The sequence below is a fragment of the Perognathus longimembris genome, chromosome 14 (assembly GCF_023159225.1).
Source record: "Perognathus longimembris pacificus isolate PPM17 chromosome 14, ASM2315922v1, whole genome shotgun sequence".
Taxonomy (NCBI): Eukaryota; Metazoa; Chordata; class Mammalia; order Rodentia; family Heteromyidae; genus Perognathus; species Perognathus longimembris.
In genome coordinates, this window is record NC_063174.1 from 32,164,371 (window position 1) to 32,190,375 (window position 26,005).

The 26,005-nt window shown below is 38.9% G+C and overlaps 1 protein-coding gene across 1 annotated transcript in view; it reads right to left on the reverse strand.

Annotated features, from left to right (window-relative positions):
• Positions 1-26,005, reverse strand: part of Kcnh5 (potassium voltage-gated channel subfamily H member 5) — a 282,922-nt gene that overhangs the window by 243,192 nt on the left and 13,725 nt on the right. Inside the window, exons 2-4 of the mRNA XM_048362527.1 lie at positions 14,611-14,734; positions 6,074-6,180; positions 808-936 (exon numbers count right to left, since the gene is read on the reverse strand). Coding sequence (XP_048218484.1) covers positions 808-936; positions 6,074-6,180; positions 14,611-14,734 — 360 coding nt within the window. The remainder of the gene's footprint in view (positions 1-807; positions 937-6,073; positions 6,181-14,610; positions 14,735-26,005) is intronic.

The window sequence follows — 26,005 nt, forward strand, 5'->3', positions numbered from 1 at the left end:
CTTTTAAGAGTATTTGAAATGCTTCATTTCTGTGACACCACTGTCTAATTTAAACATAACTGGAGAGAATACATTGGGAATAAATGACATAGAGAAATGGTAGATGCACATGTTCTATGGCTTTCTAGGGCCACTTCTCTAGATGTTGTAGCAACGAGTCTCTAGTTGGGAGGTTTGCCTTTTGCCAACCACTATGGATGACAAAATTACACATTACATAATGTGCCAACAGCTGCTCAAGAGAAAATACCACAGGCGAATAAATAAAAGCTGATAAGTAAACTGGAAAAGTCAACTAATAAAAGTCTAATAAATTCAACCAAACTCCATTAACTTATCAACAGAGCTGTAAAAGGACTTCACCATCCCACTGGCTAGGCAACCTTTGGTTTTAAAGCCCATGGTCATAGAGAGGGGTGAGCTCCAATTACACTGATTTTAAGTCAATAACAGTCTGTGAAAGTCCCTTCTTAGTTCTTCTCTCCATGCCTCACACTACAGTTCCAGCCCACCCACTATTACTTCAATTTGGTAAGGCCATGCTATTTATTCAAACAACATGATAGAATAAATCTGATCGGAGAGAAATTCCAAGGACAAATACAAAACCAAAGAAGGCCACATCCAGTGGGCTTTGCTAAAATAAGATGCAAGAGCTATTCTTTTTATTTCACCATCTTAAGTAGTCACACAAAGGGGTTTCCATTCAACACGTCAGTTTATGAGTATAATGCACCTTGAGCCATGTTCACCTCTTCCATCACTCTTCCTTAATTCTGAAGTATAGCAGACTTTTAGAAAAATTACCTTTTGTTGAATCATCTTCTATTGGCTGTTTGAATAATGTAATGTCCTTAAAGGTGCACAGGAATAAGACCACCTTCTCATGTTCATTTCTTATTGGTGCAATTTGCATATAAAACCAAACAGGTGTTCCTGTAATAGAGAGCGAGAAAAACATAGAACGTGACATGGTCACAGCAAATGGTTTATTCTCCTACTTTCCCCTCTTCCTTCAGTTGCCAACTGCTGAGCTGGGATTCAGTGCCAAAAGAACAGTATTTTTGTGGCTCCAGAGAATTCTTTTTAATTTGTTAAATAACTATCAATTGTTCAAATTTAATAGACATATTTTTTCAACCCTAAACATGAAAGCATAGAGAATCTCACAACTCAAGCACACCAAAGCAACCTTTCTATATTGAAATAATGCCAGTAGGCCCTTCCTCTTTGGGTTCCCAAGCCTAAACTGCCCTCTCTGACTTCCTCTTGCCAGTTTCATGGACTGTGATCACTTCTCTGTGTTTCTCTCATCTTGTCACTTTGACAAGTGTTTCCAATTAACCACACCAGCAATACCTGATTCTCTGGTAAGGATTGCTCCTAAGGGAACATCTGAAATGCTACTTCTCTCCCAAGCACTCCCATAAGTCAGGTAGACTTATAGGACACCACTCTACCTTTCACTGTATCCCCACCTCAGAGAGGAAGAAAGACATCAACAACCTGTGATGTCTGCTTTAAAGGGGAAAAAAATGTTTCTTCCCCTTGAAAATCCCAGGTGTCTTCCTCATCATCACTCAAAAGCATGAGGCTGCAGCTCTGCTACCACCTGAGCCATGCAACTGAGTCATTCCTCAAAGGATGGCCAGTGTAGACTCTAGAGGGAAAGGGGCTTCAGAGCATTCAAGGATTAAAATCTAGATAAACCAGAAATTAGCATGTGGCAAATAATAAATAGATAGCAACATAAGAAATGTCTTAAAAGAATAATTATCTACTGAGGGATCATGTACTGAAGGAATGTTTTCATGAAGCTAAAGTGCCCCCCCCAAGTTTACCTTAAAGACATAGAAAGGTTTTATTAAGTTTTAGATTTGGAGAGTAAAATGGTCAGCTACTAGAAAACTGTAAATGAGAATTCATAGCCTCTCGGTGATTTCAATGAAAACCAAGTAAGTATTCTCACACCCCCATCCAAAAATATGTCACCCCAATGCCACCACAAAGGGGGGCATGTGCCATTTAGACAAGATGAGATGACTCAATACCCATGCTTGAGAAGTTAGAGAATGAGAGGAGATTTCCAAAGGCATCTTCTGTGTGCCAAAAGGCCTTTTGTGACCCCAGCAGGTACAGAAGGACATGGCCCTTTCCAATATGACTGAAGAATAAGACAGGGACCTTGAATGCAATCACGTCCCCTGCCGGGGAGGCTTGTTGTTGGCTTTCTGCTCATTTTCCCCAGTGTGTCCAGGAACTCTGAGCGATGTGCATAGTTTTACAAATAACCAGCCCCAGCCGCCAGTGCATACCCGGCCTGTGACTGTTCCAACACGGTGAGCCTGAGCCAGAGGGGTCATAAACAAAGAGAAAGGGCACTCGAAATAAGTGACTCCCCAAGGTCTGTTAGAAATCTGAACAGAAAGAGACAGGGTATTACATTTCATGCCTCCCTAGGAAAAGGCAACTTTTCAAAATCTGGCAGAGACCGGGCCTGTCTTAAAAGCTGCTTTCCGATGTCTAGATAGTTTTATTTTCCCCCAACTTTTCCAGCCATGAAGCCATGAAGCCATACCTGAGCAGCCTGAATGTTTGCCAAGTAACTGGCAAAATATCCTTTTTATCCTTCCTTGTGAGGTCGATGGGCTGGTGAGTCTGGGAGAGGAGGACAGTGATGCCTGGAGACCCCAGTTCTGACTCGATGTACACTAGGAGTAATTTTTTTTTTGGCCAGTCCTGGGGCTTGGACTCAGGGCCTCAGTACTGTCCCTGGCTTCCTTCTTTGCTCAAAGGCAGCACTCTACCACTTGAGCTACAACGCCCTTCCAGCTTTTTCTGTTTATATGGTGCTGAGGAATCAAACCCAGGGCTTCATGAATGCAAAGCGAGCACTCTACCACTAAGCCACATAACCAGCCCCATTAGGAGTCATTTTGAATCATCTCTCCAGAGGTAGCTTATCTTTCTCCATGGTAGAAATAAGCTCCTGCGAATCAGAGCCCCAGACCCAAAGAATAGATAGTGCCTGCAAATATCCACCTTGACATATATTAAATCAAATGCCACAATCTCTCCATTTTCAAAATGGCGTTTAACCTATTTACTTAATGGAAATGTTGGGAGAGGTTGGCATTCAGGCATCATTCCCAAAAGAGTTTCCTACAGATCTGTGAATTTTTCAATCTAATATATTTTAAAGTCACAAGAATATACTTTTCTCAGCTGAGAGCTAACCACTCAGATGTTTTAACTGCTTTTAAACAGAATTCCTTTTTTTTTTTTTTTTTTTGGCCAGTCCTGGGCCTTGAACTCAGGGCCTGAGAACTGTCCCTGGCTTCTTTTTGCTCAAGGCTAGCACTCTGCCACTTGAGCCACAGCACCACTTCTGGCCATTTTCTATATATGTGGTGCTGGGGAATCGAACCCAGGGCTTCATGTATCCGAGTCAAGCACTCTTACCCCTAGGCCATATTCCCAGCCCCAGAATTCTATTTTAATAGATAGACACCACTTCTTTATATATGAGCAAAAAAAAGTAAAATTTAAAGCAGATTGTGTAACAAAAGGGATTTTTAGTTGACAGTGAAATGAGATGTATCTCCAATTACTAATGCAGACATCAATACATATGTGTATGCGTATAAATATATTGAGAAACACATACATACACATATAGATAATTACCTAAGAAAAATCAGACAGGTCTGAACAAATGTCAAATCATAATTTTATCCAGTAACAAAATATCAAAACTACCCATGGAAGAAAAATGTTGCAAATGTAAATTTCACGTTATTACTAATATGATCTAATATAAATACACAAATCAGAGTTCTACTAATGTTATTTTTGAAAACTTAGAATTCATGGGGCTGGCTTTATGTCTGAAAAATCAGGCAAAGGTTCATTAATTCTGTTTAAATAATAGAACAAATGACTTAAAATAATACAGAGTGTCCTCAAATTGCTAAGCTTGGGTCACTTGTTCATGGGCTAACACATCTGTATGAAAAACAAGAGAGTTTGGGCATGTGGATATTCTATGCATTATCAACAGATATTTGCACCCAAGGGAAAAAGACTCAGATAGCACTTGCAGCTCCCTTTTCTTTTACAGAAGAAAGACCTGATTATTCAGAATGGATTATTTTTCATGTGATAGCCAAATGACATTTGGCTGTGAATTCAAATAGAACTATCTATTTAGCCAAGAACCTAAAATGCAAGATAAGGTGCTGGCACATTCTTTAGGTAAAAACATAAAATACAACTGCTCCCACTAGCAAATGTACTGCTCTGAGGCAATATCTATTTGCTAACCTATTACTACTACTAAGGAAAAGAAATCTGATTTTAATTCCAACTATTCAACAGACAGCAACAAACTGAGAAAAAGGGAGAGGTTTAATTACATACTGATAGGCAAATGGACAGAGAACAATGGTTTCCTGTTGAAGCTAGAAATGTTTCCCAAAGTTGGGAAGGATGTAATAACATCCATGTTCACTGAAGGTAGACATTTATCCTAAACACAAAATGCAAGGACACATCTAGGAAGTGGCTGTCTACTTTGAGAAAGAAAGGAAAATTTGAGAAAAAAATAATAAGAGATAAAAGCAGGTATGCAATGGCATGAAAGAAAGTTGGAAGGGGGACTTGATGGTTGAGAATATCTATTGGCTTTTTATTTATTTGATTTCTTTCTTCCAAACTCTAATGGAGAGATTATGTCATGAGATTTTATATGATTAGATAGTGAACAAGTATATAATATATATTATATATACATACATACACGCATACACACACACAACACAGATCTGCCATTCTAGAGAACACTCACAAGAGTCCAACAGACTTACCAGATATGACTGGAATATGAGTGCTCTCACTATTCTTCCTCAAGAAACAGGCTAAGGATAGCACAGGACCACATCAGTAAAGACAGAACTTGTGGCACCTGTCCTTGTGTGGAAAGGTATGGGTGTGCCAGGAACCACAAAAAGGAATTCATGAATTGCTGTCATTTTTACTGTCACATGACAGCAATTAAATGGTTATCATGCACATTGATGACAAAATATTTTCCTGGCTGACATATCAAAAAAAAAGTCACATTTAGAATCAATCTACATATTGGAAGAAAATATTTACAAGCCAGTCACTTGCTAAGGGGTTAATATATAAAAGGTACATAAGACCTGAGTCCCAGTGATTCACACCTGTAATCCTAATTACTCAGAAGACTGAAATCAGGATTGAGGTTCGAAGCCAGACAGGCAGGAAAGTTTATAAGACTCTTGTTTCCAAATAATCACTAAAAATCCCTTCCAGTAGTAGAGCACTAGCTCTGAGCTGAAAAAAAAAAAATAAGGGACAAAAAGCCCTAGTAGCAGCATAAAAAGAAGACATTTTGTTATCTGCAACAACACAGATAAGAATAGGAGAACATGAATAATAAAATAAATCAGACACACAAATACCACAACTGCTTTTTGTTCAGGGGTATTTAAAACAAGCTAATAGGAGCAGAGAACAGGATGATTGCTAGAAAGAAGCTAGAGGTAGAAGAAATGAAGAAAGGACTGTCAAAAGTACAGATTCAGGAGCAGGAGAAATGTTTTTGTGAGATTTATTGCCTCATAGAGTAAATATATTTAATATTAGTGTAAGTCACATATCGGAATTGACAGAGTACATTTCAATTACCCTCACAACAAAAACAAATATCTGAGGTTATATGTGTCTGTTATTTGATTCAAATATTACATATTGTATTTATAAATCATAACATCACTTTGTACCCCATAACTATGTACAATTTGTTAATTCAAAATAAAATTTTAAAAATGAAATAAAATGGACCATATTTTTCTTCTGTTCTTCACAATATTGCTTTCATTGGTAGAATTATTTATCAATTTTGTTACCTGATTTCACCAACAATCTTTTCTCCTGCCAAGAGGAGTAATCCAAGTTTACATCCTCTGTATTGTAGTACAACTATAATTTACCAAACTATAACAGGAAGAAGGAGCTGTCTCCTCTAACTGATAACAGAAATACCTACTGTTCTTTTTGTACAAAAGGACTTCAAAGCAGTTTGACTCGTAGTTATCAAAAGTCTGCCTGACTTTCTCAATGGTCTTCTTGTCAGTCAGTTCTCCATACATGAAACTGAAAAGAGAAAACATAGAACAATCCATTTCAAAATTTTTTGTTGCTTTGAAACTATGAACTAAAATCATATGGTTGTCTTCAAAATGTGCATACAAAATAGAATGGCCACTTATATAATGACCTAAAGTATTTAAGCCAATATTTAAATTCATTGTATTGATTTGTATACATTTGAGGTTTATAACATCATGTTACAGGCTATATATAGATAGTAAAATGGTAAACCATGTTTTAATCATGATTGCTAAGCTTCTTGATAAGAGCTAGCTTTGGAAGCTATTTTAGAGGGAAAGAGAGAGAGATAGAGAGAGAGAGAGAGAGAGAGAGAGAGAGAGAGAGAGAGGGAGAGAGAGAATCCCTGCAGAGTTCTTACATGCACAGATTTCAATTATTATGCTTTAATTAAACAAGACAACTTTTACAACACATAGAGCAAAATATTAGTTACCACAGGATGATGCTGACTATAAGAAACTGCACAAAGTACAAGTTTCATTACTAGATGCTCAATATACAAGGGGCCAGGATCAGCATCTGCCTTCACCTGTGGTTTCATTTATTCATGTCACCAACCTGTATCCAAACATTGAAAATGGAATGTTCCACAATAAGCATTCATAAATTTACATTTGCCAGTCATTCTCACTACCATGATGAGATCTCTTGACCCCACATTCCATCCACATTGGTCATGAATGATCTCTTGTCTGCGACATGCACACTGTATATGTGACCAAATACTTGACATGTGACAGTCACTTACTATGGTCTCTGTTATCAAACCAACTGCTGCAGTTCTGCAGTGCTTTGTGTCCTGACATTTTATTTAATAATGTCACCAATGACAACAGTGAGGACTTTGGCAATTTAGAAATGCTAAAAAGAAGCCATAAAGTGCTTCTTTTACATGAAAAGATGGCAATATAACGTATATGTTGAGAGACAAAGAGAACATACTAACATACATTTCATTACAGTGGACCATTACACTTGTCATTATGATTGTTGTTAATCATTTCTATGCCTGGCTTACACTTTTTCATAGATATGCATAAACAGAATTTTTTAAAGTGCTCTACATCACTGGACATAAAAGAAATGCAAATCAAAACAACATTGAGATTCCATCTCACCCCAGTAAGAATGTTCTATATCAAGAAAACTAACAATAATAAATGTTGGAGGGGATGTGGCCAAAAGGGAACCCTACTTCATTATTGGTGGGAATGTAAACTGGTTCAGCCACTCTGGCAAGAGGTATGGAGATTCCTCAGAAGGCTAAACATAGAGCTCCCCTATGACCCAGCAGCCCCACTTTTGGGCATCTACCCAAAAGACCACAAACAAGAACACACTAAAACCACCAGCACAACAATGTTCATCGCAGCACAATTTGTCATAGCTAAAATATGGAACCAACCCAGATGCCCCTCAGTACACAAATGGATCAGGAAAATGTGGTACATATACACAATGGAATTTTATGCCTCTATCAGAAAGAATGACACTGCCCCATTTGTAAGGAAATGGAAGGACTTGGGAAAAATTATACTAAGTGAAGTGAGCCAGACCCAAAGAAACATGGACTGTATGCTCTCTTTCATAGGGAATAATTAGCACAGGTTTAGGCTAGTCACGGCAGAGGATCATAAGAGCCTAATAGCTATGTCCCTATGAATGCATAAGATAATGCTAAGTGAAATGAACTCCATGTTATGGAAATGAGTCATATATCACTGTTGTAATTACTTTCAACATGCCATATGATTGCTGTTGTTGATGATCCTCTTGTATCCCCTTCCTGTGGTTGTACCTGCACTGTCACTGTATCTTATCTGAGTACATTGGAAACTGTATATACTGGTATTAGAACTAGGAAAGTGAAAGGGAATACCAAAATTGAAAGACACAGGATAAAAAGACAAATGACTACAAAACAAATACTTGCAAAGCTCTTTGGTGTAAACCAACTGAACAACTCATGAGGGCAGAGGAAAAGGGGGAGGTGGGAGGGGATAACAAACAGTACAAGAAATGTATCCAATGCCTAACGTATGAAACTGTAACCTCTCTGTACATCACTTTGACAATAAATAAGAAAATAAATAAATAAATAAAGTCTATGTAGGGTTCTAAACTATCTATTATTTTAGGCATGCAGTTGGGGTCTTGGAACATATTCCCAAGGATGAGAACCCACTGTAAATGAGAGATGCACGTGATAAGCATGGCCCATCACATCACTTCCTTAAAGCTGTCAGTGTGCATTCATTCTTTGATTCCCATGTTAGCAAAGCATGGAATTCTGTTGTCTACCTGATGAGGGAGGCAGGTTCCAGGGGCAGTGGGGAGCCCCCTGTCACGGCTCCAGGCAAGGGGCCCGGCGGGGCTCTGCCTCCAGCACCTGAGCCTGAGAGTCAGTGACAGGGCCCAACAGGGAAGCTGGCTCCTGTCCATCCCCTCCAACCTTATTGCCCCAGGTACATACAGGTACCAGTCCAAACCCCAGGTATGTGTGGGCTTGCTTTGATGTTCAGGCAGGGAAACTCACCTAAGCTCAGCTGTAAAAAGTGCATTGTGGACCCAACCAAAAGCCCTCACCTTCCTAGACCTAAGGGCTTTTTCATTAACCTCTGCCTCCTTGCATAGATCCCATATTAGCCTGATCTCGAATTCACACCCTCGCACAACCTCAAACCCCAGGGAAGGCCTCTGCCCCTCGCTGGCAATGAACAATCCTCACCTGTTGACAATCAAGTCTGGCCTAGTCCTTTTCCATACTCCTTCATTTTCCTAACATATATGGCATTTTATAAAAATGAATAATAAGAAACAGAAATTAGCCAAAAGAGATAAAAGTCCACAAAAAAATGCCTGGTGCAGGTGGTTCACGGTCGTACTTCTAGCTACTTGAGAGGATCATGGTTCAAGGCCAGTGTGGACAGAAAGTTTGCAAGACCTCATTTCAATCAATTAAAAAATCAGGGTATAGTAATTGATGTTTGCCAATGTAGCTACAGGGGCTGTATAAACAGGAAGTCTGTGGTCAGGCCAGTCCAAGGAAAAAAACAGACCTTTCTTAAAACAATAACTGAAGTAAAAGGGGCCAAAGGTGTGGCTCAAGGGGTAGAGCACCTGCCAGCAAGTGCAAGGCCAGATGCCAGTATGAAAAAATAAATAAATTGGAAATCTTGGAACTAAAGAATTCAATGAATCAAATCAAATATAAGACACAAGCAAAAGTTTTCATAAGCAAGCTGAAGCAATAGAAAGAATTTCTGAACTAGAAGACAAACCTTTTTAAATAGACTAAAAGCTAGAAAAGAGAAAGAAAAAAAATGAAGAATGACTCCAAGACTTGCAGGACAAGATTAAGGAGATTTCATAGAGAAACTATTCAATGAAATGGCGAAAAACTTCCCAAAAGTTAGAAAACACAGACATCCTGGCCCAGAAAGCACAGAGGACTCCAAGGAGACTGAACCAAAGAAGGTCTTCACCACAACATACTGAAGCCAAAGTGTCAAAGTTCAAAGTGCAACACACACACACACACACACAAAATTCTATAAAGAATGATAAAAAACCAAGTTATGTTTCAGGGCACATCCATTTAACTAAAAGCAGATTTGGCAGCAGAAACATTATGGACTGGAAAATAATACTACATTCAAAATCCAGAAGGAAAAAAAAGATCAACTAACAGTTCATTCAGCAAAACCATTTAGAAATGAAGGGAAACTAAAGACTTCTGACAGCAAACAAAAAAATGTGTGAATTCATTACCACCAAGCAAGCCTAGATAACATATGTTAAGGTGCCCACATCTGAAAGTGAAGGAAAGCTAAGTACCATTATGAGAGCACAGGAAGTACAAAACCCACTAAATCAATTATAGGAAAGTGAAGGAAAATCAAGCCCCATCAATAGAAAAAAAGCAATTAAACCACAAGATAAACAACTAGAGAGGAAGAATAGAACAAATTATCTTAAAAATAGAAGAAAATTCTGAGTGCTGGTGGCTCACACCAGGAGGCTGAGATCTGCGAGTTGCTGTTCAAATCCAGTACAGGGAGAAAAATCAGTGAGACAATTTTCTCCCATAAATTACTCAGAAAAAAGCAGAAGTGGTGCTGTGGCTCAAGTGGTAAGAGTGGTAGCCTTGAGCAAAATCAGTTCAGGGTCAGTACCCAGGCCCAGAGTTCAAGGCCCAGATTTCAAGCCCTGGGACCAGCAAAACATTTTTTTTAAGAAGGAAGGAAGGTAGAAAGGAAGGAAAGGATGGAGGGAGAGAGGGAGAGGGGGAGGAGAGAAAGAAGGAAGGAAAGGAGGGAGGGAGGGAGGGAGTAACTGGGTGCTAGTAGCTCACGCCTGTAATCCTAGCTACTCAGGAAACTGAGATCTGAAGATCACAGTTGAAAAGTCAGCCCTGCAGGAGTGCTCATGAGACTCTTATCTCCAATTAATGGACAAAAATCACACAAAGTATACAGTTGATTCAAGTGGTAGAGGATAATCCTTGAGTGAAAACCCTAAGGGACAGCATCCAGGCCCTGGGTTCAAGCTCCAGTACCAGCACTAAATAAATAAATATGTTAAAACATCCTTCAAAACCTAAAATCTCTTTTAACTATGCAATATTTCTGTTGTCCTCCAATAAACAGCAAAGCAATACAAGGCTTGGAAATGAAACTGTTGGAATAGATTTGAAATTCCTATGCATTCAGATGTGCCACAAAATAGTTTGTTGTTTTCATTTTGGAGGGGAGGTTGTGTGTATGTGTATGTGTGTGTGTGTGTGTGTGTGTGTGCGCGCATGACAGTACTGAAGCTTTTGCTCAGGGCCTGGGCACTATCCCTTAGTTATTTTTGTTCATGATTGGCACTCTACCACCTCAGCCACACAACCACCTCCAGCTTTTTTGGTGCTTAATTACAGTTAAGAACTTCGTGTACTTTCCTGCCTAAGCTGACATGGAGTCATGATCCTCAGATCTCAGCCTCCTGAACAACCACAGTTTGCAGACCTGAGCCACCAATAGCTGGCTCACAAAATACTGATGGTTTTTTGTTTTAATTTTAGCAGAAACAAAAGTGAGGCAGTCCCGACTATACATCGGGTTTTTGTAAAAAAAGAAATGTAGACATTCTCCTCTCCCACATGGCTGAGGAAGACACAGAAGGCTGCCTTGCTCGATCCAGAAATCTGAAAGCTGTGATTTACAAATTCTGCATGAGTTCTATTATCGCAACCCCATTTCTTGGCAAAAGACAGAAAATACCTCACACATGAGGATGTTTATCTCCACACTGCTTGGGTGGGAAAGTGCTGGGTTCTCTCTCATATGTAGAAGCTAGAACTAATTTATAAATGTACAAAGACATAGATTGTTGTATACAAATGTACACAAATGCATTAACCAAAGTAAGGTATCTGCAGGGGAGAATTCAAATGGCCTAATTCCTTAGAAAAATGAACTCACAACGAACTCATAGTCCAACAGAATGAATACCAGGAAATTGACACTATGTTTGGGAGGAGGAAGGCCAAGGGGAGGGGTAGATGAATGAAGAGAAAACAGGAGGTCTTGAGACTATAATCATGATATTCAATGAGGGAAAAGATGGGTTGGGAAGGATGGGAGAAAATGATGAAAGGGGTGACATCAATCCAGATGCATTGTCTTTATCAACTACTTTGTTGAATGGTAACTCATTCTACAACTACTTGAAGATAATAAAATATAATTTTTAAAAGACATAAGAAAATCTCAACCTAATGCTCAATGAAGATAGTTAAAGGCATATTACTTCATGGTAGCACTGATGATGGTCATGCAAATGACCATACAGAAGGCAACACTTCAAAAGTATACCTATTAATTAAATAAATGGAAGATGAATCTGGGCGTCAATGGTTCATGCCTATAATCCTAGCAGTTCAAGAGACTAGTATCTGAGGATCACAGTGTGCCAAGGCAGGAAAGTCCATGACACTCTTATCTCAAATTAACTATGGAAAGGGTAGAAGTGGAGATGTGGCTCACATGGTAAAATACCAGCCTTAAGCAAAAAGGCTCAGGGACAGTGCCCAGGCCCTGAGTTCAAGGCCCAGGACCCACATTAGATAGACAAATGTGTGTGTGTGTGTGTGTGTGTGTGTGTGTGTGTGTGTGTGTGAAAGAGAGAGAGAGAGAATAATAATAAACACTCCAGTAAATGACTAGGAAAAGAGAAAAAGAGGAGTGACTAGGAAAAGGGAAATAAAACCACATGATATTTTTTAAATACAACTAAAAAAGCATATTTAATTTGATCCTGTCTAAAGGGGGAGGGGAAAGGCACAAGAAGGAAAAGGAAAGAAGACAGAATAATTAGCCTCTTAGTTTCTTGGTAGTATGACAAACACAAGTTAACATGATTTTTTTTACATAACACAATTCACATTTGAGTATTTTTTAAATATGATATATAATCATTTACATAAGGTTGTCATTTTATTCCTATTGATTCATTCATCTAATACAAATACACATAAAATTGATTGCTTTTCTCTAATATACAGTGGCATCATCCATATCCTGCCCATACAAACTGAAGCCCCCTGATTTGTAGCTTCTTGTGTTTGTCCAAATCTGTCATTACTGCAATTAGTAAATTTCTTTGAGTTATTTGTTTCCTGTGTCAAATGTTTTATCTCCATCTTCAGTTGTAACTCAGTGATGCCAAAATGCTACAATAATTTGTAAGTATGAGCAATATATTTCTAAACCTGTGTATGATTTTCTTCTATCCCTCGTTTCCTGGTGTCTCATTTTCAAAGGCTGTTAAAATTTTTATTCCAGGAATGGGAGGAAAAACTGCATTTTAAGAAAAAAAATACAGGGCTAGGTTCAAGTAACAAAGTACCTGGCTACCAAGAGTGATGCTCTGAGTTTAAATCCTGGTACTACCCCCCCCCACCACCACCACCACAACTAAACCTGCAGACTGGAAAAGTAGGTATGGATTTATGTGTGAATTTTTTCCAAAAAAATTTAGACTGATGATGCAAATTCTGTTGCATAAACTGAGGAGTATCTTTTCTGGGGTGTTTGTTTGGTTCTTTTTTTTAAACTTGATAAGTGTTTTGTGCTTTTTTTCTAGGGCAATTATATTCCAACATATGTAGAACATCAAGGCTTTGCTCTAAAGCTTTTTTTAAAATTTTTGTTCTGGTCCTGGGGCTTGAACTCAGGGCCTGGGTCCCTGAGCTGTTATGCTCAAGGCTTGTACTCTATCACATAAGACATAACTCCACTTCTGGCTTTTCTGGTGCTTAATTGATTGAAAATAAGAGCCTCATGAACTTTCCTGTAGAAGATGGCTTTGAATTGTGATCCTCACTCAGATTTCAGCCTTCTGGATGGCTAGGATTACAGGCATGAGCCACCAGCACCTGGCAGCCGTAGTACATTTTAACAGATCTCCTACAAGTAGACATGTTGATTATTTTTAAGTCTTCATTCTTCTAAATAACACTGCAGTAAACCTATAACGGGCATAGTTTAATTGAAAAGGGAGGAAGGAATACGTTTAAAATCAGGGACATTAACACAAATCATGTCTCCAAGAACAGCTTATTGCCAGAGCTCAGATATGATTTTCTCATTTGTCACACACTATACTTCATCATTCTATGTAGATCTTAAGCTGGCTGTGGTCCTCAGATTAGCCAAATACACTTGGCATTTTGTGCAGGCAAGGGACAATTGTTTCTGTTCAGAATACCATCACCTTTAAAATACTATCTCTGGGGGCTGGGGATATGGCCTAGTGGCAAGAGTGCTTGCCCCATATACATGAAGCCCTGGGTTCAATTCCCCAGCACCACATATACAGAAAACGGCCAGAAGTGGCGCTTTGGCTCAAGTGGCAGAGTGCTAGCCTTGAGCAAAAGGAAGCCAGGGACAGTGCTCAGGCCCTGAGTTCAAGGCCCAGGACTGGAAAAAAAAAATACTATCTCTGATCCAGGCATGGCAGCTCACACCTATAAATAAGCCTAGCTACTCAGGGGACTGAGATGTAAGGATCACAGTTCAAAGCCATCCCAGGCAGGAAAGTTGATAAGACACTTACCTCTAACCAGCAAAAAGCTGGAAGTGAAGGCATAGTTCAAGTGGCAGAGTGCCAGCCTTGAGTGAAAAAACTAAAAGACAGTGCCCAGATCTTGAGTTCAAGCCCCAAGAAGGACATGGAGACACACACACACACACACACACACACACACACACACACACACACACACACACACACGATAGAATCTCAACATTCAAGGCCTGAATCTTGATGGATGTCACAGGTGAGTCTAGGCAGACATACACCTTTCAGTCACTTTCAGAATTCTGATCCATTTTAGAAAGGATCCCGGGTTGTTCTGGCACCCACCTGCATGTGCTGCTTTTCTGCATGACATCAGCTCGGTGATACCCAGAGAGTTTACAAAATCCGTCATTACTGTACACTACAGGCCAATCCACAATCTGGGCATTTCCCAGCAAGAAACTCGATTCTAGGACAGAAAGAAAAAACAGCAGTTATTTAACTTCACTCCATAATGTGCTTCTTTCCAGTAATCAAAACGGCAAACGCAAGAGGGTGAGCAAACATAATTATGGTTTGTTATGATGCAAGAAATAAAATCAGTTGAAATTAAAGTCATCAATTCAGCACGGTCAGCGAGAATGGCAATGAACACTAAAAATTCCATTCAAGAGAAACCCTCTTATAACCCCTCATTGCATTCGAGTACCTATGTTGCAAAAAGAATGTATGGTATTAAATACTGTAATGACTATAATAATTAAAACTAAAATTCAAATAACTGATTAAAAGTAGAACTATCGTAACCTTTCTACAAATTGAAGATAATGAACTTATAATAGGCAAATTAGATAACTACCCCCCAAAATAAATCTATTAAAATAACTTTAATGTGGTAAGAAAAATTCTGTGTACATTAGGCTGATCTTGAAAAGAACTTCTCTTTAATACTTTGAATATTTTAAATGAAATTATTCAAAGGTATTATTTTTCTACCACTTAAATTATAGAATTTGAAGTTGTCAATATTCTATGTAAAAGACATCCCTGTTCTGATTTACATTGAAAAGTAGTTTTGCTTTAAGCATAAAATTTAATACAAAAAAAAGTATCAGACTGGGATATAGTTTAAGTGTTAGGCAAAACTGCAAGTGTAAACACCAGTACTGAAAATAATAATGATAATAATATTTTGCTATCAACTTGATTGAAAAATCTAAGTTTTAGTCCTTAACTTAAGCAGTTTTGTATATCACGTGAAAAAATGAAAATAACACAAAATATTACTAAAATATTAAAATGAGAAATTTTCTTTTGTGCCAGTCCTGGGCCAAGGCACTGTCCCCTGAGCTTTTGTGTTCAAGGCTGAGACTCTATTACTTGAGCCACAGCTCTACTTCCTGGTTTTGTGGCAGTTAACTGGAGATAAGAGTCTCATGGGCTGGGGATATAGCCTAGTGGCAAGAGCACTTGCCTTGTATACATGAAGCCCTGGGTTCGATTCCCCAGCACCACATATACAGAAAATGGCCAGAAGTGGTGCTGTGACTCAAGTGGCAGAGTCCTAGCCTTGAGCAAAAAGAAGCCAGGGACAGTGCTCAGGCCCTGAGTCCAAGGCCCAGGACTGGCAAAAAAAAAAAAGAGTCTCATGGACTTTCCTGCCTGGACTGGCTTTGAATTGCAATCCTCAGACCTCAGCCTCTTGGGTAGGTAGGATTACTGGTGTGAGCTACTGGTGACCAGGTTTAAGATGAGAAAGTATTTAAAATAAATATTTTAAAGAATAAAAATTCCAAGAAATATTGTGCCACAAAACATGTATTAAAACATGAGTCCTCTTTGGACTGACTTTGAGGGTAGACTGCTATTAGAAATAGAAGGCAATTTCTATTCATAAGTAGCATACTTTAAATCCTGACTCAAAATTGGACTTCATAAAAACATCCACACAAATCAGCATTTACTAAGTGGTAGATACTACATAAAGAATGTTGTTCTAGATCCAACAATGGGATAGAATAAGGATGAGTAAAACATATTCTGCTCTCATTAAATTAACCATTTAAAAAAGCATGTGCTGTGGGGCTTCAGTGGCTCACACCTATAATCCTAGCTACTCAGGAGACTGAGATCTGAACATCATTCACAGCCAGGCCAGGCAGGAGAGTCCCTGTGAGACTCTTATCTCCAACAAACTACTCAGAAAAAGCCAGAAGTGGCACTGTGGCTCAAGTGGTAGAACACTAGCCTTGAGCACAAAAAGGTTCAGGGACAGCACCCAGACCCTGAGTTCAAGCCCCAGGACTGGCAATAATAATAATATTATTAATAATAATAATAATGTGTAACAACCAAATACAAATTAGCAGAATAGATAGTAAAGCACAATGCAGGAGCAATAGTCTTTAGAAGGCATGAGGATACAGTTAAAGTACACAGAAAATAAAAACAAAAAATATATATATATTTTAAAAAATAGACATATTAGACAAGGCACCCATGAACTAGGTTTAAACAGAAATATCTTTTGAGGCTCATGTGCCAAAGACCATGGTCTTAAAAACAGAAGAAAGAATGATAAAACTCCTGGAAGATAGCTCCTCCTAGGAAATCTCCTGGTAATCTTGAGAAAGACAAACTTTCTTAATTAAAGCTCATATAGAATACATCATTTTCAAAAAAGCATTGTTAAATTAGGCATCATGAAAATAAAAATCAACTCCTTATTTAAGGATACTGTCAAGAAAATAAAACAGAAACCTGCAACTTGGAAGAAAATGTTCATAATCCAGCAATCTGAGAATTCCCATCCAGAAAACATAATGCCTAACGTATGAAACTGTAACCTCTCTGTACTTCACTTTGACAATAAATAAGAAAAAAAAAATTTCTAAGAAAGATCAAGCCACCCAATTCATGAAATAAGAAAAATAATTGAATCAGCATTTTAGTAAATAAGACATGCAGCCACCAATAACCATAACATACAATGTTTCCAACCATCAACAGGAAAGTACAAGCTCAAAGTAAAATGACACAGCACCACTCTATCGCTAGAATAGTTCCACAAGCCAGCAGTGGGTGAGAATCAGGGGCAGCCGGATCTTTCTATAAAATTCCATTGAGACTACAAAGTGGCATGGTCACTTTGAAATACAGTTTCTTGAAAAGTTAAACATTCATCTATGACCCAGAAATTCCACCCCTAATATTTCTTCAAGGAAAATGAAAACATATGTTAACAAAAAGACTTAGAGAAAAAAAAAATGTCCACGCCAGATTTATTCACAGAGTCAAGCAGTGCAAATGTCCACTGAGAGGGGAGATTTAAAATTGTGTTAGATTCAAATGAGGAGTATTGCTCAGCTCGGAAATGGAACAAACTTCTAAGACATGCAAAATAAAATTAGAGATAAGTCCTCAAAATATTTTGGTAACTGAAAGAAGCCAGAAACTAAAGTATGCACATTATGTGTACTCGTTGTATATAAATTTTAAAAACAAGTAAAATTAATGTGGCTATAGGAATTGGAGCTATGATTTCCTTTTATATCCATTATATTTATATTATATGGTAATAAATGCTTAAAGTTATAAATATGCTAAATTACCCAGAAAACTATATTATCTATTACCTATTATCATAATATATACATGTATTCATATAGTATCTGCTCACATATTCAATCAGACCTAGTAACTCAGAGGTGTGTGTGTGTGTGTGTGTGTGTGTGTGTGTGTGTGTGTGTGTGTACTTGGACGTGCATGCACACATGCTTGTCCTGGAGCTTGAAAGGGCCTGGGTGCTGTCTCTGAACTTTTCTGCTCAAGACAAACACTCTACCACTTGAACCACAGCTCCACATCTGGCTTTTTGGTGCTTAATAGAGGTGAGAGTCTCATGGACCAGGCTTGCTTCAAAATACAATCCTCAGATCTCAGCCTCCTGAGTAGCTAGGATTACAGGTATAAGCCTAACTACAACGCAGAATTCTTAAAAAACCAACTTAAAAGAAAAAAAGTGCAGGAATAGGTTTTCTATTTATCATTGGGCTTAAGTATAGTATGTAGCCCATCTAAATGAAGGAATGGGACTGAGCGCTCCCATTCCCTACAGGAAGGCCTGAATGACCACACTTGAATAACATACCCAAAGGCCTCGTGCAAGGCAAATATCAGAACTGCTTCCATCATTTCTAAATGTTTTATAAAACCAGAGCTGAGTTAATTAGCCAGTGATAATATGAGAAGTAATCAACTGATAAAGTGGTCAAAACAAACAAACAACCACAAAAGGTTCTATCCCAAATATTTCTCTCGGCAATTGAATCTCTTTGCAATATTACCTAGAGGAGCAGTTGGGGAGTTTTTGTTAGACTGTTGGTATCCTCAAAAAGTATGAATGACAGTAATAGCTAGTACACATTGGATAGTTGTGGAAACTGAATAATGAATAATAGGAGAATAATCTTTATAAAGTAACTATTGAAACAAAAAGTCCTTAAAGAATATGAAATACTAACAAGATTATTGATTACATTACCCTGTAATATTCAGGGTGTAAGTGTACACACACACACAAAGGACCTAGGGAAAAAACAAACTTTTAATTGTTTAGCCTACAAACCAAAATTTTTTATCACAGAGAGCTAAGGTATAAAATTTTTTAAATGATGAAAAATTAGGAATTAGACTTTTTGAATTAGAAATTGGACTTTTTAATAAGGCTAAATTATTAGGAAATTGCCACATATGAAAGTATCCACTTGCTTCTTTTATAAATCTGCCTGTTTATATGCAATACTCACAACCCTGCAGTTATACACATCTTGTTTCAACAAATGAGAAATCTAATATTATTAATAAATATTAAAAACATGATAGCAGATTAATCAAAATTGCTCCTCAGAAATTTTTAATTTCCTTTAGCTTTAAAACAGGATGGGGAAAAGCAATCTGATTACAGAGAAACAACTTCTCTGAAGAAAAAAAAAAACAGATGAATAGAACATCTAGAATGTGAGACAGTCCAGAAGTTTCTAAGCATGAAGCAATTAAGGAAATTGCCCAGAATAATCAGTGTCATCACCACCCTCATTAACCAAACTGACAGGAACACTGGTTCTGGTTGGTTCTCACATACATGGAGTTGTGAATCCTAGAAGATTAAACCACCCTGATGTTCAATTGCTCCAGTCCTTGATATTTATAAGCATATTTGTCTCCAAAGAGCACAGATATACAGTATGGTCTTATAGGAAGTACCTAAGAGTCAGGGAAATATCCCCACCAGAAGGAAACTACCAATCTACATATCAGCAGATTCTTGGCTGGATTTCTACAAGAAACTTGGGTTTAAAAGACCATTATAAGACTATTATACAAACTATGATAAGAGCCTGGTTCTTAGCTACTCAGAAGGCTGAGACCTGAGGATCACAGTTCACAACTAGCCCAGGCAGGAAAGTCTGTAAGACCCTTATCTCCACTAACTTACAAAAAAAGCCAGAAGTAGAGCTGTGGCTCAAGTGAGCTTTAGAGAGCTAGCCCAAAGCAAAAGAAGCTCGGAGACATCACTCAGAGCCTGAGTTCAAGCCCCAGGACCAGGAAAACACAAACAAACAACAATAACAAAACACCATTAATAACTCTCACATAACCATCAATATCCACTAAGAGATGAATCTGAAATAAAATAAGTCATTTTTCCTCAAGTGTTAAAAGGTTAAAAATCAAATTACAAAGACTTGATTCAAAATAGTTTCCTAGAGACACTTGAAAAAATTAAATAATTTTTAATGTGGCATATATATATATATATGTATGTATGCCATGTTTTCAAATCCAGAGTGAGAGAAAGACAGAGACAGACAGAAAAAGGAGGACCACCCAGAAATGGAGAGTGGAATGGTGGTTGCCAGGGGCTGGGAAAATAAGAGATGGGACAAGAGGAGACACTGCCAATGGATATGAAGTCGCTGTAAGGTGGAAGGAATAAGTTCTGATGTTCTATAATAACTATAGATGTTCTTACCACAAAGAAATGACAATATTTCAGGTGCTGAATGTACTAATTTAGCCTATTCTGTCCTTTCACAATGCAAACACACAGCTGAATATCATATTGAGCCCCATAAATATATACAATTATGATTTAACAATTGAAAATAAAATCAAAGCAAGCTCTGGTGACTCACATTATAAGCCTAGTACTCAGGAGGCAGAGATCAAGAGGATCATGGTTAAAGGCAAAGCCAGCCAGAGCAAAAACAACATTCCCAAGACTTCATCTTAACAGAAAAGGCCAGGGCTAGCAAATGTGGAGCCCTGAGTTCAAACCCCAGTACATACACACACACACACACACACACACACACACACAGAGAGAGAGAGAGAGAGAGAGAGAGAGAGAGAGAGAGAAATCCCTGTCAAATCAACTGAAAAAATTAGACATGGTGGTGTGTGCCTGTCATCCTGCTACAAGAGAAAATGTAAACAGGAGGATTTCAGTCTGGACAGAAAGAAAGACCCTCAAAACAACCAGAGAAAGCAGGGTTCAAAGCATGGACCACATGGATGTGTCTCTGCCTAGCAAGCACAAAGGCCTGAGTTCAAATGCCAGTTGTGACCCCCACAAATAACTAAGTTTTAATGGCCTCCCCAGGGGTCCTCAGGAACGCTTCTCAATCTTGACTGTACATTTGATTCAAGAAGATTGGAGGGGGCGTAGGAATTACTCATCCCAAACCACACATCCCAAAGATTCTGTTTTCATTGGTCTGGAGTGGGTCTCAAGCATTATTTATTTTTTTAACCTTCTGGGTAGGTCGGGGGCGGGAGTGTCTAATGTGCAGCCTTGGTAGAGAAGCAATAATCTAGGGCAGCCATTCCTCACTTCTGGCAGCTGCGACAGAATCTTGTCATGATTTTCCAAAACAGAGATGCAGAAATTCTAATGCAAAGGGCACGAACTTACTCCCTTGGGGTAGAATACAAAAGACAGGCCCAGAGGTCAGTGTGTTCATGCCCAGCCAAGCTTGGGGATACTCAGATCTAGTCCCCTGCTACCCAAAGCATGAACAGCAGCCCCCTGGGAACTGGGACCCACACAAACCTGCTGAATCAGAAACTGTATTTTGACCAGCCTCTTCAGTCCCAGTGTGAGAATGCATCCATCACTAGGGTACCTTTAACTTCCTTTTCTTCTCCAAGTTAAAAGCAGACTAGGCAAGTTCAAGGACTCAGAGGCTGTGGATGTAGCAGAAAGGCATCCGGTAGGAGGAAGGCCAGTCTTTCTGAATCTTTCTGTCCCATGGCACTGTATTTCTGAACTGCTGTTAAGATTTCTCATTTTTCAGTTTCGTCTTAATGTGAGGAGGCCCCTCTTCTTTACAGACAGTGGGAAGAGAACTACATTGGGGCTAATACTATTCCATATTAATCCTACTCCTGAAGAGTGGAGAGCAATAATCTTGCCTGAAAGAAATTTCTGTAAGAACACTAATCTCAGTCAATAAACAAAAACAACTTAAAACCACTCAGGCTGTCTCATTCTTTTCTTTGTCTGAGCTGCTCCAACATAACTAGACCAGTTTGGAGTTTTATTGTATTATCTTTTTTGTTAACCCTTTGTTCCCTCCATTTAGGTGCCCCCCCCACTTACTTTCCTAAAGACAGATAAATGAACAAACAAGAAAAATGATAAGAAAACAAAAACAGCAAGAAAAAAACACTCTTGTTTCTATTTCCTGGAGTTCATTTTAATAAACATTATTTTATATGAACAGAGGCACAGAGGAATTGTGTTTTCATGTTCCTCCCCTAAGAATGTCCTCCTTTAGTCTCACTGTGTATGAATGCCTGGAGTCCTGTATTATTTATCAAGTCCCAGTGTATTTCAGATCTAGCTTCCCCATAATAAGAGAAAATATGCACCATTTGTGTCTCTGAACTTGGCTTACCTCTCTTAACATAATTTGTTCTAGGTCCATCCATTTCCCTATAAATGACATAATAGTATTCTTTCTAATGGCACTGTATATAGGTATCACATTTTTGGGGGTCCACTCATCTACTGTAGGGCATCTGGGCTGTTTCTATATATTATATTGTCTTTATAGCCAACTATACTCTTCTTGAGTAGAAAAATTCTGGGATATTAGCAATGAACACAAGGAGGAGAAATGTACAAAAAGAAATAGGCCAAACACAAGGCACTAGTGGCTCATCTGTAATCCTAGCTTACTCAAAAAGCTGAGAGCTGAGGATTGTGGTTTCAAACCAGCCTGGGCAGGAAAGTCTGCATAACTCTTGTCTTCAGTTAGCTACCTCCCAAAACAAATGCCAGAAGTGCTACCGTGGTTCAAGTGATAGAGTGACAGCCTTGAGCAAAGTGAATGCTAGGAGCCAGGCCCTTAGTTCAATCCTCAGGATTGGCACAAAAAAGAAAATAGGGGAAAAGGAGGTCAAAAGGTACAAAGAGTACAATTATATAGGATGAGTCAGCAAAAGGACTATAATTAGTAATACTGTTTTATGTGAATTCATGTATGTTGTTGTGTATGTGCGTGCATGTGTGTGTACTGGAGCTTTTAATGGCTACTAGGCATGAGCACTGTTCCTTAGCTTTTTCACTCAAGGCTAGTGTACTACCACTTGAAACACAACTCTATTTCTAGCTGCTGGATGATTAATTGGAAATGAGTCTCACAAATTTTTCTATCCAGGCTGGCTTTGAACTGTGATTCTCAGATCTCAGCCTCCTGAGTAGCTAGCATTACAGGTGTGAGCTGCCAGCACCCATCTGGTTTTGTATTGTACACTGAAAATCACCGAGATTTTAGGTCTTAGCACAAAGTAAAAAAAAAAAAAAAAGAATCCTATATAAAGGAGATATATTTGCTTGACCTCAGTAAAAATTGCTATATGAATATGTATATTTGCCAGTCCTGGGGCTTGAACTCAGGGCCTGAGCACTGTCTCTGGCTTCTTTTTGCTCAAGGCTAGCACTCTGCCACTTGAGCCACAGAGCCACTTCTGGCTTATGTGGTACTAAGGAATCGAACTCAGGGCTTCATGCATGCTAGGCAAGCACTCTACCGCTAACATTCCCAGGCCTATCCATATAATTTTTAAGAGACATGTATGTCTATACAGTTTTAAGAGATGTGTAGAAATAAAACAATGGTAGAGCATTTGAGAAGGGCTTTAGCCTTGGTTCTTTCTTCCTCTCAGCCTGTTTATGCAAATTACCCTCCAGGGAAGTATTTCAGAGCATTCACAGGAATTTGCAGGTATTTTAATAAGTGTTAAGTCAACTCAAAAGTTCTCCAATACTGAGAAACAAAGAAGACATGGAGTGAAGGTGGGATGGAACATGACTTCTCAAAAAGAAAACACATTCACTAGAGTTTACAGTTTTACCAAGGTCTAGGGCAGCTCCCCAAGGAAAGCCAACTACATTCAGTGTGCATTTCATCCTAACTCTGAAAACACACACACACACACACCCCAGACATCATCTCTGAAACCCTGAAGCCCCATAACAGAGTTCCTCCAGCAGAGGCAAAGTGGAGGCAGGAATCCAGAAACCCAGTGCAGAGCTGCTTCTATCTACTGTCTGCCATCACAGAGGAAGGGCCAAGTATGAGTGTCCATAATCACCAGTCTGCACAGCCCCCAGCTCCACAATTTACTGATGCAGAAGAGCTAAATAACTCGCCCTCTAAAAATTAGTGGCCAAGACACTAAAACCTTAAGTGGGTTTTGTAAAGGGGATTGTTTGGATAAGCCTTTCCAAAAATGATCATTGCCATTCACTATAAAGTTAGATTAGGCCAGGTACCCAGTGCCTCATGCCTGTAATCCTAACTACTCAAGAGGCTGAGATCTGAGGATCATGGGTTGAAGCCAGCCAGAGCAAGCAAGTCCATGAGACTTTTATCTCCAATTAACCACCATAAAACCAGAAGTAGAGCAGGGGCTCAAATGGTAGAGTCCCAGCCTTGAGTTTAAAAAGCTAATGAAAAGCACCTAGTCCCTGAGTTCAAACTCCAGTGTTGAAGGGAGGAAAAGGGAGGAAGAAAGTTAAGTTTCCTTTAGACTTTTAGCTTTTTAGCAGTGTTCACATTGTTTCCTATCTAAATTAGTCTTATTAAAATCTGAAGTTGTGTATCTCTACTACACAAGACAAACAAGACTGCCTATGCTAATTACCTGGCCTGTGTCAGCTCTTTCCTGAACTTCGTAGACAGAACCCAGAAATTATCTGTACCTAGCTAAATGGAGCTCATGTCCCATTAGCTGTGTTCTTCTCTTCAAAAGAAGCTTTGAAGAAAAACTGGAAAGGCAGAAGAAAGCTCAATGACCAAGTGATGATACAGGTCATCCATCTTCAGAGCTTTACTCCAGTGTGGCCATCCTCCAGGCTTCCCCAACTCAAGGAAACCCTCTCTACATTCACTGAAACTCTGGAGCCACCCTTCACACCTCCTCATTCATGCCATTCAATGCATCACTAAATCCTAATCACCCCACCCACGGAACACATCAGATGCATCCATTTCTCTCTTATCACCACTGCTACTCTCCCTGCCAAGCCACTGTCATTTCTGGTTAAGACTACTGCACTCATCTTACCTCCCCTGCTTTCATTCTTTCTCACACCAATCCTTCAACCAGCAACCAGTTGCCAGCTTTGTACACTGCTCTAAAGAAGTACTTCCCTTAACTCTCTCTTCTTCCTCCTGTTGTCTATATAATCCAGAGGCACTGGCCTTTAACTTCACAACCAGAGCCATTCACTCACCTTAGAACTATTCACGTTTTCTCTTTGCCCAAAATGTGCTTCTTCCCACTTACTTCTGATGCTAGGTGTCCATTTCTCAGCACTTCCTTAGAGAGGCCATGATCTTCTAATCAAAATGATTCCCCGTTACACATGATAGCAGCACTCCATACTCTTCCTTCAGAATGCCTGCCACTATTCCTAAGTATATACTCCCTGTGGGTGTGTTGAGCACCTGGCTCCCCTACTAGACTTTGACATCCATAAGGTTAGGGGCCCATCAGACTGTTCCATCTACCACTGTTTGCTGAGTGACCACATCAAATAACAATTCAGAGTTCCCACTTAAAAACAAACCATCGATAAACAATTTTAAGTGAGTGCTTAGGTGCCGTCATGATTGAAGATAAGTAGCTACTCAGGAGGCTGAGATCTAAGGATTAAGGTTCAAAATCAGCCCAGAAAGAAGAATTTATGAAACTCCAGTTCACCAACAAAAAGCCAGAAGTGGAGATGTGGCTGAAATAGCACTGTGGCAGTCCTCAGTGAAAAAGCCAAGCAATAGCACAGGCCCAAGGCTCAAACACCAGAACACACACACACACACACACACACACACACACACACACACACACACACACACACTGCACAGACTGCAGGCAGATAATGACTAAACTAGGTGTATTTCTTCAAAGAACTGACAATACTGTCAAATAAATAAATAAATGTTTCCAAGCATATTTCCTGGTATTTCAAAAAGCACCTGAAAAAATTTAAATTGTGGAATCTACATAGATTTATTTCACTTGTCTTCTAGGTAAGTGGTATTGACAGATTTTATTTAAACTTCATATAATGGAACAGGACAATCCTTGAAGCCTATATCACACATTTTGTTTGCTAAATAAAACTTCGATATAGATGGCTAAACAAAAGCCGTTTGTTTGCTTTAAT